Source organism: Diadema antillarum, unplaced genomic scaffold, assembly GCF_040938485.1.
Source record: "Diadema antillarum isolate AM-2024a unplaced genomic scaffold, OU_Dant_1.0 seq00000244_RagTag, whole genome shotgun sequence".
Lineage (NCBI taxonomy): Eukaryota > Metazoa > Echinodermata > Echinoidea > Diadematoida > Diadematidae > Diadema > Diadema antillarum.
In genome coordinates, this window is record NW_027271288.1 from 1,206,693 (window position 1) to 1,224,155 (window position 17,463).

Below are 17,463 nucleotides of genomic sequence, written 5' to 3' on the forward strand. Positions count from 1 at the left end.
AAATAGTAATGATAATAGTAATCTCACGATAATTCACACAGAAACCTTAATATGAAAGTCCCCCACAAGTTGATTACAGATCTTGGCAGAGAAGAAGCAAAAAACCAAAAGACATTCATCACATGCCAAGTCCCTTCATGGGTCACTCTCCTTCAACGGACAGACGGATCCAGTAGCAAATCGATCAGTCAACTTTAAAGGGATGGTACAGTTTTGGTTGAGATGGGGCTTCTGGTTTCCAACATCTTTTGATGATGGCATTTTTGAGATAATGAGAAACCTCTCATGAAATATGAAAGAGTATGAAATCTTAAAAGGAATTTAAAGTCTATTTGATGAAAATTGGATTAGAAATGGCTGTGATATCTGAAACAAAGCAATTCTAATCAAAGGTGGGACCCATTTTATTTGGACCGCTTTGTTTTACTTTGGTTTTGGATGTTGCAGCCCTTTCAAGCCTGATTTCCATAAAATAAACTTTGACTTCCTCTTAGAATTGTAAGCTCTTCAACATTTCATGAAGTGGTTTCTAAGTATCTTACAAAAAGTAAAAAGCTGAATCCTCACTTCAACCAATACTATACCATCCCTTTAATGCACCTGTCAATCTGGGAACAGTCCTTGGTATCACCCACTTTACTCAAGCCAATCAAGGTTAACATAATCTCATGAAATACGAAGTAAGAAAGGAAGGCACTCTTCCAATTTTGTTAACTAGATCATATTCTTTTACTGTCCTTGTATTTGTTGGACCACATGCCCCAAGATTTTGGTCATATACTAAAATACTGTGAAACATTATGTTTATAATGTAATTTGAAGTTCTATCATGCTATTCTCTATAAGAGAGCTGTATGTAACTTTACAAATGACGACTGCAGAAATCTTCTCTTTCTATTTTTTCTGTTAGCATTCAATAAAGATATAGCACAAACAATTGCAACCACAATTCCATATCCAAAAATGCCATTTGACCATCATGTCTTGAATGTCATATGCCAATCTGTCGGCTCTTCGATTCAAATGATGCAGAATACAGGAGCACACCCGTCCAACATGAACCAGGTGTATGTTTCATTTCCAAAAAAATCCATTCCAAGCAAACTTCTCTCCTTCAGTAGAAAAATTCTCTTCTGACTGTCTTTGAGCTCTGTCATCACAGCTCGCAGTCCACTTGTCCAAGTCTCAACTGTGATGTTTGTTACTTTGTTCATTCACAGGGGCACCAAGAACTCACAGTGTACTCAATACTTGTTGATGCCAAACAGCCTGAATCCATGAAACATCGGCAGCTTTGGGACAAGGGCCAGGAGAAGGGCGGCTGAGTTCACCAGAAAGTGGTTGAAGCCGTACTTTGTGTAGAAACTTGCCAGGAAAAATCTGTAGACAGAAGAAAAATGTGAATAATAGTGTAACAGTTGCATAAAGGATCAACAATGTTATGTCTACCTTACGACAATCATTGTCATTTGTATGAATGCTACACTGATTCACACTGTGACACAATTTCTCAAAAGAGAGGTTACATAATATGGTTACGTAGTATGGTTTTATTTTAACAAATGTTGTTCAGTCTGAGGTTATGTACAGTGGACCATCACATGGTAAGAGTTGTCAATCATGATTGTGATTTGGGGGATATAAATTAGAAATTTAGTTTATTTACTCCTTATGAAGTATTTGGGGAGGAGAATTATATGTCAGATGAAAGCCAATGTCATTGCAAGCAGGTATTAGATGAGAAAGAAATTAAGAAGCAAAGGAGGTTTTTTTCGTCCTACACCAGCCTGCAATGGACGTAGTACAATAGGGGTATAACACTGTCATGACACAAGACACTAAGCTTATGAATGTGCTTGGCCAAGCATCCAAACAGGAAACGAGGGATTATGATCTAGTGACTATTGCAAGCAATTCAGATACTATCTGAACCTGTTGGTGAGGAGATTATAAAGATTAGGAAGGTTACACAGATTCTCTTCTATCTAAAAGGAACTGCTTTCATGGGTCACTCAGCCTACTGTTGAATATGACATATATTTAGGAAGGCTAATTTTTGGCGAGTCAGGACTTCAAGACAGTTTTGTGAGTGGTTGAATTTGTGATTGTGTTGTACAATAATGGACTGAAAAATGTACACACAGCATTCATGTCAGGATGAGAGTTGATATTTTTGCGCGTTGATACATTTGCAATAGTATCAGAGTTGCAACATTCATGAAAATAAAAATGCATTGTGGAAAAAACAGTTTTGTACTATAAACCATGTTTCAACTCTGAGAAGAATAAATGCTGGCCTCTTCCAAATCAAAGTCCAGTGCAGTTCATTCCACTTTGATTCTGGGCTAATAATTTGTGTGTTTAGCAACCAGGTCACATGGTAGTAATTTCTCGTTCCATTTAAACCCCCTTTTGATAGCATACATTGCTGGCTGGTAACTTACAAGACGACAGGAACAAGAGTGAGAAATTTCCTGGTGGCAGTGAACTGTTCCCCGTTGTCAATCTGCTCCCACTGAGTGTGGTAACGTTCACTACCCTGGCTGTCGGCCCAGATGGAGCCCTTCACATGGTGGAAGAAGAAGTAGGTTACCTGGCAACAGAAAAGGGGAGAGAATGGAACCTTTTATTGTGCATTCATAAAATCACTGTTTTCTTTTCTTCACATGTATGATGCTGAATATGAAATGAATAATTTCTCCTTCATTTGAAGGTGTCATTCATATTGTGTTCATATAGAGAAGATAACATGGACACACTGTCTGTAAAGGACACCTGTCAGAAAGGGGCTCCTTGTTCTTCCATCAGTCTCAGCTCATCACAGCTGGGAGCAATTGTTGCACTGCATCCAGCTAAAGCTACAGAGTTCCCTCAAGATATATCTTGTTATTTGTTGCAGGAAAGATGGCAACCCTTACATGATCAATAAAACTTGGGGAGGAAGTCTGTCACACTAAATACCTTGATGAAGCTTCAAATAACAAAATGATATTAAGTATCCTTTACAAAGAATTCAAGGTAATGAAAAAACTTATTCAATTTTACACTCTTTTTCAAAGTCTTAATTGACTAAGGTAAATTACAGCAGACAGGCGTTTTAATACTCAAGGACACAACTAGAATGTTTCAATTTCCCTCAGTCATGTGTAAACTTCTATAAATACCGGTAGAACTGGAATTTGGCAGATGATCTTCTTTGGCCAAATGGTGTCCATACAAAAATTTGCCTTATATTGAAAAGGAGTGCACCAGCAGGCAACCAGTCTGGGGGGGGGGGGGGGGGGGGGGGGACACCAGAATATTTCCTGTAGAGATGATACATTGCTCGCTTTCTTAGATCTACAACAGACAATAACCTCAATAAAGTACTGGTCCTCTTGACATCCCCAACAACTAGCTAAAACTTTTTAAATGAATGTTTCTTGCATCGAGTTATTCATTGCAAACTGACAAATTGTCCTTAAATCAACACTCATTATTCCGTGTTTTGAGAGCAGCTGTGATAAGAAATAATGGAAACATACTGTGACATAGCTTTTTACCGGTAATATAGGTGGAGATGCAGCTATTATCTTTGACACATCAAGAGGCAAAGACTCACCACACTGTGCAAGGTGTTTGTCAGAGTCCAGACAGTGCTGACACTGAAGAAGGGCAGACTGAGGAGCAACAGGTGCATACAGTAGACTCCAGTGATGTAGGAGAACCACACCCCACGGCTCTGCAGCCAGGAGTGGTAGGTACTGGGTTTGTCTGCTGCATCACCATTGGTGAAACTTGCGCTGCTACTTGACTTCTCTAGCTTCATGACTGTTGGCTGTCAGTGATGAGACCTCTAACTTCACTTGGTAAACTGATGTACTAGACTCACTCCTTTCTTCCAGATTCCTTCTTGCACTGTTTACACAAAAGAAAACAAATACATAGCATTAGTAGATAATCAGTATCATAAGGACCTTATTGCAGCAATGAAATTCTACTCTATTTATCTTTTGTAACTAAAATATGCTTTGTTCTACTCTTATTATCAAATGAAAGGTAAACAAAGCAACTCTAAACTACAACATGAGTTTTCCTTGCTAAAGTAGTCTCTACAGATGTCAAAGAAAAGTTTCAGCTTGAATCATACACATATTGCTCTAGCAGATGATGCATTCATTTGGAAGTAAAGTCCTCTGCTAATACATGTCTGCTTGAAATGAGGAATAAAAGTTTAATGAACTCTGTGCTATATGCTGGGGAATCCTGCTAGTGAGAAACCAGACTGTAAAAAGAACCCTCTTCTTGTGACAGTACTGAGTTTGCAATATTCAAAATCTCCCCAATGTTGTGAACAAGTGTATCAAGTGTGCCATTAATTTTGTTTGCTTGTCTGCGCTTATGAGGACACAGACATTCATATCTGAGCAAACCTCAAGGGGAATAACAAATATTTTACCGTCAGTTTCTGACTGCCCAAACCTGGTGCAAAGTTTGCTTGGCTTGATCCCGAGCATTATACGTCTTGATCATGTATTATTGCACTTAGCTCATAATTTCCGTAACGCAGCACAAATGCAGCCGAAGAATAATGCCCAGCTGGAGTGTTGACCATTACGATGAGCGTACAGTATAATTGGCGCACATATTCACTAACAGGCAATTTTATTCTAGCAAGCCTGTACTAGGTATGTTTTTTTTTAATGTACCACTATTGGGCAGTGAACAGAGATCAATTCAATCAAAGAATCACAATACATATATCTGATGACCAACTCCCTTTGACGTCCCATGTGAACTGGAATGGGACCTTCCAGTTAACCTCGTTTTGACTGCTACTCCTTGTAAACGAACTAAAAAAGAGACCAGGTAAACAGTGTTAGGTGCTTACATGCATTTTGTACATGTTATTGACACTCTAACCAATAATATTGGGAACAATTATGTATCAAGATTTGAACACAATTCAGGAATAAAAGCACAAACTCTTCTGTAAATTAAAGTCACAAGAATCACCACAAAGAGGTTAATCCAAGAAGGCTCTAAGTGCATGCATTATTTTCTGTTCCAGTATATTCCCTGCAGTTAATTTTGTGTTAAGAGGGGGAACTTTCTGACCACATAGTGCCCTTCAGAAAAAAGAAAATTTGTCCACTCTCTTTCAAAGTTCTGCAAAGTTTGTTTTAAGATGATTCCATCACATTGATTGACAGGTAAAGACACACAACCCATAGAAAAGGCCCACTTCTACCCTCTGCACTCTTGTGTTCTCATGCCATCTTTGCACACATTCACCAAATGAACAATTCCAAATCGTGCACATTCAATATATCTGATCAGCAACGAGCACCAGTACAAGCAGAATGGGGTACAGAAAAATCACAAGCTGTCGTCGCAGGTAAACACAGATCTAAGATTTTTAAATTTAATCCTTGGCAGTTTCCACATGCAATTCAGTGGGAATAGTGATGCCCAGAGGTACATGTACTGTATGTACTTTTGTACATGTAGCCTGTGTCTTGCATGTGTACTGTAAAGGCCCCGTCACACTAGAGCCAATGCTCAACGAATTCAAAAATTTGAAGACACCTTCCCATTTGTTCTTAAAGATAATATAAAGTTTTGGTACCTCAAAAGTTTCCCTGAGTTTCCTTGTCTTAGTTTGCGTTTCAGGTTAAAGTACCTTTCACATAACTAACACTGTGAGACTTACTCGCCCCAAAGTGCTCTCATGTCTTAGTAATCATGCAATAATGGTTTCGTACCAGAGCAGAGCGGGCTCTGAAAAATTCGAACGAGCCGTTAGTTTGACTCGACACGGTACCGCGACAATCAATATACACGTATTGTACGAAACCATTACTGCATGATTACTAAGACATGAGAGCACTTTGGGGCGAGTAAGTCTCACAGTGTTAGATATATGAAAGGTACTTTAACCTGAAACACAAACTAAGACAAGGAAACTCGGGAAACTTTTGAGGTACCAAAACTTTATATTATCTTTAATACTATAATAGTTGCCCAATGATTTAGAACATTTGAGGATATGTTCAAGTCCCTTTCTCATATACCAGAATACATGTAGTTTGTAACAGGTTTGAAATTTTCTGTATTTACCATTCATAAGAATTGTGACCCAGCATCACAAAACCAACAAAAAGTCACCAGACATGGATTTTTAGTTAAGTACAGATTCTGAAAGAGCTGACTTTAAGCTTTAAAATGATGTATAAAACTCAGTTCAAATGCACACTCCAAACCTATGTAAATATATTGTATTGTGAAGAAAGCACACACTCTGGAAAAGTATGAACTGAAAAAAGAAAGAGACTTTGAAGTACAGGGTCTATTTAAGCACCTAATCTTACCAAGCTGTGCTAGCCGTGGGATGAATGGGACAAAAGAACAGGATGTAACCACCTGAGCAACAACAATAAAGGGATTATCAGGATAAGCTGACATTGAGCATGCTTCATTAACACATTTTGCCCAAAAGCAGTAGCATCATCTGTCTCAAAGTTACTAGAGTTGAAAGTGAAGAGTGTGTCGGCCCTACAGAGTTTTTAAAATGAAAAGGAGACTCTACAAGACACACCTAATCACACTATTCTACAAAAAAAAAAAACCGTTTTGAGAAAAACTGCAAAGAATACAATTTCCCTTTCATTTTATGATCCCAAACTCTAGCATAATGTATAAGACTTGCTCTTTCAGAAAATATAAACAATTCAAGATTGCCTACGCTGACCCATTTCACCTATTTTTAGTCCTCACGCAAAATTAGTGCAACTTTGTCTTTTGTTGGTTTTGTGATGCACAGTCACAATTCCCAACATTACACTGGAGCCTAATCTTTTTATTTTTCATTTTCGACATGTCCAAAATCATTAAATGACAAGTTCACCTTCATAAACATAAGGATTGAGAGAATGTAGCAATATTAGTAGAACACATCATTGAAAGTTTGAGGAAAATCGGACAATCCGTTCAAAAGTTATGAATTTTTGAAGTTTTTGTGCCGTAACCGCTGGATGAGAAGACTACTGCAGTGTGTGAATAACTTAGATGTCACATGCGTACAACAATATAAGGAAAATATAAAGAGAATTTCACAAAATTTTATCTTATGAAAAAAGTTCACATTCCCCCGACTCGTTACCGACAAATGTTATGGGCAATATTATTCCCCCTGCCTTCAGAAAGAGCCAAGTCAAGAGCTCTTTTATTATGTGAAAAAGGTGAAAATATGTTGAATTTTCTTTATATTTTCTTTATACTGTTGTACGCATATGACTCACAAGCTGTAGTAGTCTCCTCATCCAGCGGTTCCAACACAAAAATTTTAAAAATTCATAACTTTTGCATCGATTGTCCAATTTTCCTCAAACTTTCACTGATGTGTTCTACTAACATTGTTGCATTCTCTCAATCCTTATGTTTATGAAGGTGAACTTGTCCTTTAAAATCTCCAGCGCACCTCTGCAGATCATTACGAATGGCTAATGAATACAAAGCAAAGAACGTCAAACATGTTATGAACTATTCTAGTGTTAGAAAGGAACTTGATCGTATCCTTAAATTTTCTAATTCATTGGGTATTTGTTTGACATTTGTTCTAGTCTGATGGGGTCTTGAATTTGTACCAGGTATATGGAATGTGTGTGCATGTGTGGTGTGGTAATGTGATCCACAAAAAAAAAAAAAAGTTTATGCTTTATACACGTACAGTGTGTAAGTGGTATGCTGTCCTCTCTGGCAGAATAATGCAAGCTGAACATTTAGAATGATATTTGTCATAACGTGAGCTTGGCAAGATGGATGCCATAGTTTACATACATGTACAGTGGACTCTGATTAAAACGAAGTCCTCAGGATCAGCAGTTTTCTTTCGTTATATCAAAATTTCATTATAACCAAACAAATAAGCAATAAAATACCAGAGTGGATAATGTTGCGGCCAGAAGTTTTATTTCGTTGTAACCGGAATTTCGTTACAACCGTGTTCGTAATAATGGGATTGCACTGCATCACCTTGTAACATCAGAGTAAAACAGAATCTTTTCTTTTATTGTAAACCATTTAAACAGAACTTGTGGCGACCGGGATCCTCTTTTCATTGAACTTGTCATAAGATGAATGATTTGCCATAAGAATTGTAACATTTTCAGAAAACCGGGTCTGCCAAATTCCCCTCGTTAAAAGTAATATGTTGTACATGTACACTGTACAATGTACCTCTTTGTATTAAGCAAGCTTGATCCTAAAACAATATTCCCTGTACACAGGAGTATCATAATACACAGTGTACATTGTATCATATGAATATTCAGCTTCGTATGTTGTACAAGTATGTCAGATTTTAGGTCAGTCGTGTATTCTGTACTTTACTTGTGGCAAGTTGTGCAAAATCACACAAGCTCTGATGAGAAGTGTAATGGGGTAGGACTAGTGATTTATCAATCAGTTTTGTAATGTCCTGAGTTGTCTACCTTTGGATGTCTCATACATAGATGTATGTACAGTGTATTCGCTTACACACAAACACACAAACTCATAAGCACTCCACAATGAAATCATAGACATGAAGACCAATTAACCACTTGAGATATTTTGCTGTTTATTCATTATCTGCTTTATAAACTTTCAACAGCAGGGATCACATAACGATTACCTACAAAGCCTGTACAATGTAATTTGTAACTTGATACATCTTGTGAACAAGCAGAAAACAACATGACCTACCAATATTAGAATTGACTTTGGTGCTAGTTACACTTGAGACACCCCACAGCGTACAAGTACAGCATGTATTTGTGCGAATGGAAGAATCAACTTGAGTATCAGGAGTTGAATTTCAACGTAAGGTGTACTTGTACTGCATTCTTTCCTTGGAACTGCTTGACTCTTGCCAGGCCTATTAAAATCATTCAGGTCCTAAATCAGTTCCAATGACACTGTCTCATTCCATCTGGAGATGACTACCAATGTATGCACTCTTCAGAGCATACAGTACCGGGTACTGTAGCTCTAGGGAACAACACTTCTAGTTGTGATACATGTATGGTGTGGATGGAAGGGATTGAAATAACACCCTGTGTTGACATGAAAAACATGAGTGGAATGATGACAAACAGTTGTACTGTATCTGCAAGAGTATACTGTAATGTGGCAAAACAGCATTCCTCTCACAGCATATCAAACTAGAGAAGCACTCTGAGAGCGCAGACCTCCACCAAGCATGCAGCCCATTTCCACCCGCTTTGATCTTGTCTTCCACAGAGATCAGTGATTTCCACCCATACGTACTGCATTGTGTGCTGAAAACCGCCCGACTTCCCAATATACAAAATGTAGAAGCCTTTGTTACGTCATAAACCCTCAGCTGCACAGCGCGCCTCGCCCTAGCAGAGACTGGAGCATGCTTTTTAGTGCGCCCATGCAAACCTCAAATACGCGCAGCCTGAACTCCCAAGTTCATTGACCCTACCTGCCAAAATATAAAAAATCCTTCATAAATTCCCCAACAGTTCTCGGATCACTACCAAAAGTTAATCGTTTGTTACTTGTGTCAATCTCAAAACCTTTCCTGCAAGTTTCATCACAATCCGTCAACTACTTTTTGAGTTAGCTTAATACACACGGACTGAAACGAACGAACGAACTAACTAACTCAACAAACAAACCAATGGTAACAAAAACATAACCTCCCCCCTTGGTGGAGGTAACAATGATGGTCTACTGCCACAATGGGTCACAAAGAGTCATGAAAGGCATGCTACACTGTGAACTTACTGGACTTAAAATCACATGTTTGGAGAACATTCAATGACTCTATGGAGAAGTTTACTGCACTTTCATAGATGACCAACTACATGGTGGCAAAGAAAAGGTTGTCAACTTTTAAAAAGTCACTCTGACAATCTATTTTTGGCTACACTTGTATTTCCTTCAAAATCCTTCACATCATTTATAATCATCCTACAGTATAATGTATGATCATTTGACAGTATTGACCATGTACAAATTAATATTACTTACATTATATACATAAAATGTTGCTATTATATTCAGTGCCATTTGCTCTCAAGGCATCTCAAATGTACATGGATCAATTTTCAGATCGAGAGAAAAAGTCTACATGGTCTTCACAAACTTTGTCTTCCCACCTCCCTGGTAGAACAGTGCTTAGCACAGAGACTCCCATCCCAAGCATCTCTTAGACTGGAGATTCTCCTGCCTGGATTCCCTTCCAAACTGGAGAATCTGATCGTGCAAACATAGCATCATGAGCATGACGTACATCCCTTTCAGTTGGGGTCCAGGGGGGTGTTTCATAAAGCTGTTTGTAAAGTTACGAACAACTTACTGGTGATCAGTTCTTGTGCTGAATTATTGAAATTCTGATACACAACAGTATAGCACATCAGCATTTCATGAAGGAACTTGTGATAAAATATCTGACAAGTCAATTATATCTGACAAGTTTTGAGAAATTCTTTAGTCTGATTCTGAATTCTATAAGATATCATTGACTTGTCGGACATTTTATCCGACAGTTCCTTCATGAAATGCCCCCCTGAACTGATCACCAGTCGCTCGTAAGTTGTTCGTAACTTTACGAACAGCTTTATGAAACACCCCCCTGGGCTGTAAAATTGTAGATGGTCTATGGTGCTACGCTGTACAACCTTGGCCTTTTTCTTTTAACATGCACTGACTATAAAAATTAAAGTCGGGCAAAAGAAAACAAATTAAAAGCACAAGAATGTGGGAGGAATTCAAAGGTACCGTTTACCACTGGGAGCAGTGATTTAAAAATGTTCTAGTTTAATATCACATTTGATTAAAAGAAAATGTTTTCATATTAAGATCTCACAATGCTAAACAAAGTACATTGTGTATGTTGATTATTTCTGGTCTTCTGTGTATAAAAAAGAAACAAACAACATCGATCACATCCGCTACAGCTCATGCACACTGTACATTGTAAACGTGTAAATGCAATTATTTGATATTTTGTTGATCAGTTAACCTGAGTTGCCATTTGACAAACGTACAAACTTACATGAACATGTAATGCAGTAATACATGTATGTACGTGTGACATCTCTGTGGCAACTATCAGCAAACAATTTGAATACAATGTACATTACAGTATGTACAGTAAATATAAAACTGAATGGTGGTCCTTGGATAGGGTTTATTCATGAATTCTTTCATGGAGCCAAGGGTCTTGTCAGGAATACCACCAACTATTCATCATTTTAGTTTATTTCATGACAATACCATTTTCACGGGACTTCAATCACCTCCCCTGAATCTTCAGCTCTGTAGGCTACATTGTACAAGTGGAAAAGCACTGATCCAACATGTTTCTCAAACCTTAGTTGCCCTTTTCAACCACATGTACATTTACCAATAACTGATTAAAAAACAGAAAATTTACACTTTGTGTAGATATTCGTGATGAAAATCTTTCTTTAAAGAACACAATTATAGAACAGAGAGGAACAACTGATCAAATACATGTACATGTTGTATACTACAAGCACTTGTCACAACACAGTCCAAGTACCTAGCCCTGTAGAGCAACTGTCTCAAGCGTCCAAAGAAAGCTCATGCTCAGTGAAGTATCCCATACGCATGAGACGCAGTTCTTTGGCGATGTCTGTTAAGACATGGTTCTGCTCTCGCAAGACCTCAAGATACTCCTGACAATACCTGTCAGATAACACAGCAATGGGAGGCACCTGTGCGATGGGAGGGAAGTTTATAGACTGCTCCTCAAAAGAATTGATCTTTGGCTTCTTTGTTGGTTTCAGCTTTTTGATTCTTGGAGTACTTGCTGGTGTCGGATTCTGGGTGGACGACAACCGGACAGGAGTCCCTCTTGGAAGGGTCTTGCCTATAATACCTCCACTGATCTTATTGTAGATGTTGTGGTATTCTTCGTACTTCTTGAAGAGGTGTGGAGAGCCTCGTAGCCTGAAGCCTCCCGCTGGTAGCATACCTCCACTCTTGGTCCACAGTTTCCGGTATTCCCGTCCAAGATTCTTCAGGAGGTCCGTGACAATGCTGCCTTTGGAATTCACCACCCGGCCAACCTGCTCATGAAACTCTATGGTCTGCCTCTCCTGCTTGGCCGTAAGGTAGGATGGGTACTCCTTGATGTACACGTCGAGGATCTCATGTATTTTGGATTCCGGCATGGAGGTGCGGCGTGATGTTGGAAATAACATTTTGCCCAGCACATCATCACAGTAATCTCCCGTGTCATCTACAGCTCTGACCTCTTCTGTAGCAGCCTCAAGAGGAGTTGAAGCCGATGCTTCAAGCTCTTTGTTTCCTTGCTCTGTAGAGGCATCTACTACTGTAGAGGCATCCACCACGGTGGGGACATCTACTGTAGTGACATCTTCAACAGGCATTTCTTCTACAACGTCCATCCTTGTCTTCTGTGGTGTGATTGCTGCAAGCTGCATAAATCATAGAACAATCATGTTAGTAATGGCCAAACACAAATATTCTCTCCAATATTTTGAAGGTCCTCTGATAATTTGATTCTTGGCATTTGTTTCATGACGAATAAACATACAGGTACTTTGTATACCGATATTGTACATGGACAGTCTGGATACAACTTATACAATGTACTAACTTTCACAGCCAGCTGCACATTTTTACAGTAACTAGAATTATCACTGAAGGTGATTAATACCCCCGCCCCTAGTGTTGCTTTACATGTGATGTCATGAGGGCAATGACATTAATATCAAGTTTGTGCATTTGTCGAATTGGAAACAGAATAATTTTAGTTTAATACTGTACAATTACAGAGTTTACACCGCGTATAAAACTTACAGCAAATGGAAACATGCTTTCCCCCAGCATCACTACACTTAAAGACCATCATACACACCAAATTTGACCTTCATAGCTTGAATGGTTTATTTTGATACAAAAATGAGTGGTTACCATGGCAACACATTTTTTTAAAACTAACACATTGGTAGCCTGCAAAACTACACTTCTAGATCATGATACATACCTAATTTGACTTTAATTGCTTGAATGATGGAAAAGTTATTCCATCTGCAAGGTTTTGGTAAAATTGTGGTTACCATGGCAACGGTTTGTGTGACAAACACAAACATTATGTGTTCCACATCTATACCTCAAGGCCATAATGCCTACCAAATTTGGTTTCAATTGCTTGAAAGCTGTGGAAGAAGTTCACTCCACAGGATTTTTAAAAAAAAATGCGGTTACCATGGCAACGCATTGTCCGATACAAATACAAAGGACATTTTACAAAACTACACTTAAAGAGCATCATACACACCAAATTTCACCTTCATAGATTAAATGGTTCAATTTGATGCAAAAATGAGTGGTTACTTTGACAACATATTTTTCTTAACACATTGGTGTCTTGCATAACTACACCTCCCGATCATCATACATACTAAATTTGACCTTGTAATTGCTTGAATGATGTGGAAGTTACTCAATCCACAAGGTTTTGGTAAAATTATGGTTACCATGGCAACGCTTTGTCCGACAAACACAAAAATTATGTGTTCCACATCTATGCCTCAAGGCCATAATGCCTACCAAATTTGATTTCAATTGCTTCAAAACTGTGGAAGTTGTTCACTCCACAAGATTTTGAAGAAAACATGCCGTTACCATGGCAACGCTTTGTCAAGTACAAACGCAAAGAGTGTCTTGCATAACTACACCTATAGATCATCATAGATACCAATTTTGAAATTGATTGCTTAAATAAGTTTGCTATGAAGTTATCTAATTCACAATGTTCTGGTACAATTATGGTTACCATGGCAACGCATTGTCCGACAAACACAAAAAACATTTCTTGCACATCTATACCTCAATATCATCATTTACCCCAAGTTTCATTTAAATTGCTTCAAAACTGTAGGAGGAGTTCGCGACGTAAGATTTTGTAACAGATCGACCGACCGACTGCCCGCCCGCCCAACCGCCTGACCAACATCACGGTGATTCCTATATACCCCCTTCACACTATGTGTGGCGGGGGCATAATAAAAGAGGGGGTCCAGTTTATAAAAAGGTCTTCAGCGTAATTTTCTGATGGCACTTCCAGATTTCTTCCAATCAGCTTCCAATCAACATACATTGTACACTAGCAAGCAAAAGAAACAAAGTCTAAAGCTTACGCATTTTTTCTGTTTTCTTTTTTTTTTCTGGTGCCACTTCCAGGGTGAAAAAGTGGAAGGCCAAAGTCCTACATATGTAAGAGTGTGTCATTAAAAACAACAAAACAAAAAAAGCAAGGGGGGGGGGTTAGGTTTTGGGGCCCTTATTTAAATCTGCAAGAGAAAGACAGATCTAGGCACTGGCCATTTTCTGGAAATTTATGGAAGGAATGATAGAGAAAAGACAAACATTATGTTTAGCATCCTTGCCTGGCATTTTAGCCAGCTTTTTATTTTTCCTTCATAGAAAAAACAAAACAATTTTAACCATATAAGAAATTTTAGAAATTCCAGAAATTCTTTTTTTTTTTCAGAGAAAAATGCTGCATCATCTCATACATTGTATTTGTACTCTAGAATCATTTTTTTTCCATTTCTGAAGTGCATTTTCCCCCTTTTTTGAAAGCTGGCGACCATCATGAAAAAGAGTGTGGTTGGCCATTTTGAAAAATCTGTCAAGTGTCCATTTTGTAAATAGATCTACATGTACATGTATATTTTGAAAAAAAAAAAAAAAACACACACACACACATACACACACACAAAGCAAACAAACAAAACAAAAACAGGCTAGTTCCTTTCTTTTTCTACACCGAGGCAGGCTGCAAAACTTTTAGGAAGTATGATTTAAGTGACAAGGAGATAGGCCTACATTGTACACTGTACTGATAACAAATAGAGAATTTTATCACAACATCCAATTAATCCAAGGCCAAATGCAATGGATTTCTATATACAATATGTAAATCTTAATGTTAATAAATCTACACAGGTGAATCAGAGTGAATTGATTAAGTTTCCTGCAAAAGGAAGAAAGGAAATACATAGTGTATACTGTATGGGAGGGGGTCAAACAGCCATGTTCGTATGCCAATTTCGTCAAGCTTCACATAGGGCCCAATGGTGATGCACATGAACACCAAGCTCCAAGAGAAGGGCACCTGTATCTTGTCTACTACAAACTTGTTTTATCTGCAAGCCAATTTGTGGAATCAAAACTCTTAAACTCTTACATTACCATACTCTAGTATCAACTCACCTGTATAAAGTCTTTTCCAAGGAAGCGTGAGGGCTCCACTAGCTGCAATTTGGGGTAATCTGTGGAATATATCACTACTTTCACAGAGCAACACTGTAGCAGAAGGGTGTACAAAAGATGTATGTACAGTGAATGCACAACGCAGCACACTACACACGCACTGAATGCATACAGTATACACGTATTGACTGCATACACTGCGTGTACACAATACAGCCATCAGCCACCACACAACACTGTGTAAAGTAAGAGCTTCCCATGGTCTGTTGGGTGTCTGATACACACTGTATGCCAAAGGAGTGCAAAGCCGTGCGGACACACACATATACACACTCCACATACACACACTCCACATACACACTCAGCACACGACCGCCAATGGACGCCAAGCTGTTAGCACTCACCGTACCATTCAACAACACACTCCTAGCACTGCAACTCCTTGATTCTGTGTGTGATACACACACACTGACACACATGGGGGAAGAGTCTACTCACACAACGGTAACATAAACATCGTCTACCCCCATGCATAAACATCATTCTGTCCAGTATCAACACGGTACTGTAAACAGCTGGTTGCAGGGGCCAGCTCAGAAAAATACACAACATATGTCTGGAGAGGCATAAAACCATACAGAAAAAAAAAAAATTAGTGTTTTTCAACTCATCAGGAAGGTATCACATCCCTGAACTTGTAGGTGTATATAAACTTCAGTTTATATATATAAAATGAAGTGTATATAGAGCCTATGCCATATTTATATTCAGCAAGTCTATTTTTCAGGACTTCCTAACAATTTTGTGGGTGAACATGGAGTACAGTACTGAACAGAGAAATGTGTAGCTGCATGTCACATTCATGTTGAGATCACAGTTAATATTTTTGCATATTTTGAATTCCCAAAATAGCACCTGGCTCACAAAATTTTCAAATATAAAAACTTTGCTAAATAATAAATTGCGCATACAGTACTCTGCCGGCCAGAAAAAACTTGAGAAAATATTGCAAAATAAACTATGGAGTTTCAAATCCCACTTCAGCAGGTGGTTTTGAGTTTTTCATTCAAATACATTTGCCAAGTAACTTCTGACAAAAACCTGGAATGTGTAAAAACTGAAGTTCTTAGTTGCAGTTTAAAAACACGTAATGTGGAATTATCTTACACCGAGTTGATTACATCTAATACATACGATTACATTTTCACTGTATAGAAGTTGTACAGTACAAAGTTCTGCAAAAAGATAAATACAGCAAAAGTGGATATTTTTGTGCAATTCTTCACAGTGAAAGGTACCATACATGTATATAAAAAAACATATTATAGTGGTGATACACAAAGTAGGCAAAAGTATATAAGTGCTTTTATTTTCACGCTAGCTTCTGGTTGCGCAAAATGCGCACAAATTTCCACTTTCTATGTACAACAGATAGCAATTAAATGCCGAAACTTCCATGATATGCCAGAAAGCATTATAAACACTAACCTTGAAAAAAAAAATCATTCTATTGTTTTCATTTTCTTGACTGCAGTTGATGCATTAATAACTTTTTCCAATATCATAATCACTGCAAGCATCTAGAAAGCTACAGAACTCTAAAATCACATTTGATACTACCTGTACCTGGTATCAAAATAGGTATTGCATGGACTTGAAATAAGCAAAGGAAATCAATCATTGCATTTCACTCTCCCTTGTTAATTGATATTCAAAATCATCTGAGCTACTATAATCATATCAATATCTGAGATATACTGTAAAACATGATATTTTTGCGGCATGAAATTTTCGTGAATTGGAGCTGATGGCCCATTTCACGGCATGAAATTTTCGACAGTTGCCTCTAACATTCAATGCGTATAGTGTACATACTGTACACAAAAACTTTCATGTGCATTTTAATCTCACGAGTCTTGGCTCTCGCGAAATTAAACTGCACGCGAACATTCCTCATTTTACAGTATCAAGTTCTATCATTTTTTAATCCTCTGAATACTCAGAAAAGTCTAATTACAATACAGGTATGTGTGCATAAACTGACTGCATTTCCTGTCCATCACTTTTTGGAAACTTTAAGCATCCCAAGCTCTTTAGTATTGTTTGTGGTATTATACAGGGTGCTACATACATGCTTACCTTTAATTGCCTGAATTGAATGAAAATCACAGTCAGGCAAGTGTTTTGGAACAATGAGCA

General features: G+C 38.1%; 2 protein-coding genes across 2 annotated transcripts in view; both read right to left on the bottom strand.

Annotated features, from left to right (window-relative positions):
- Nucleotides 1-547: 547 nt before the first annotated feature.
- LOC139729538 (ORM1-like protein 2) overlaps nt 548-17,463 on the bottom strand; it is a 31,056-nt gene continuing 14,140 nt past the window's right edge. Inside the window, exons 2-4 of the mRNA XM_071640465.1 lie at nt 3,602-3,897; nt 2,445-2,593; nt 548-1,380 (exon numbers count right to left, since the gene is read on the bottom strand). Of these exons, the coding sequence (XP_071496566.1) occupies nt 1,245-1,380; nt 2,445-2,593; nt 3,602-3,808 (492 nt within the window). The 5' untranslated portion in view covers nt 3,809-3,897 and the 3' untranslated portion in view covers nt 548-1,244. The remainder of the gene's footprint in view (nt 1,381-2,444; nt 2,594-3,601; nt 3,898-17,463) is intronic.
- Nucleotides 11,556-15,414, bottom strand: LOC139729536 (uncharacterized). Its single transcript, XM_071640464.1, has 2 exons — nt 15,265-15,414; nt 11,556-12,458 (listed from the first exon to the last, which is right to left on the bottom strand). Exon 2 carries the CDS (start codon nt 12,426-12,428, stop codon nt 11,580-11,582), a length of 849 nt encoding a protein of 282 aa, XP_071496565.1. The 5' UTR covers nt 12,429-12,458; nt 15,265-15,414; the 3' UTR covers nt 11,556-11,579.

Excerpts from the sequence above, each read along its gene's own strand:
- LOC139729536 (XM_071640464.1), bottom strand. The coding sequence starts at position 12,428 with ATGGACGTTGTAGAAGAAATGCCTGTTGAAGATGTCACTACAGTAGAT.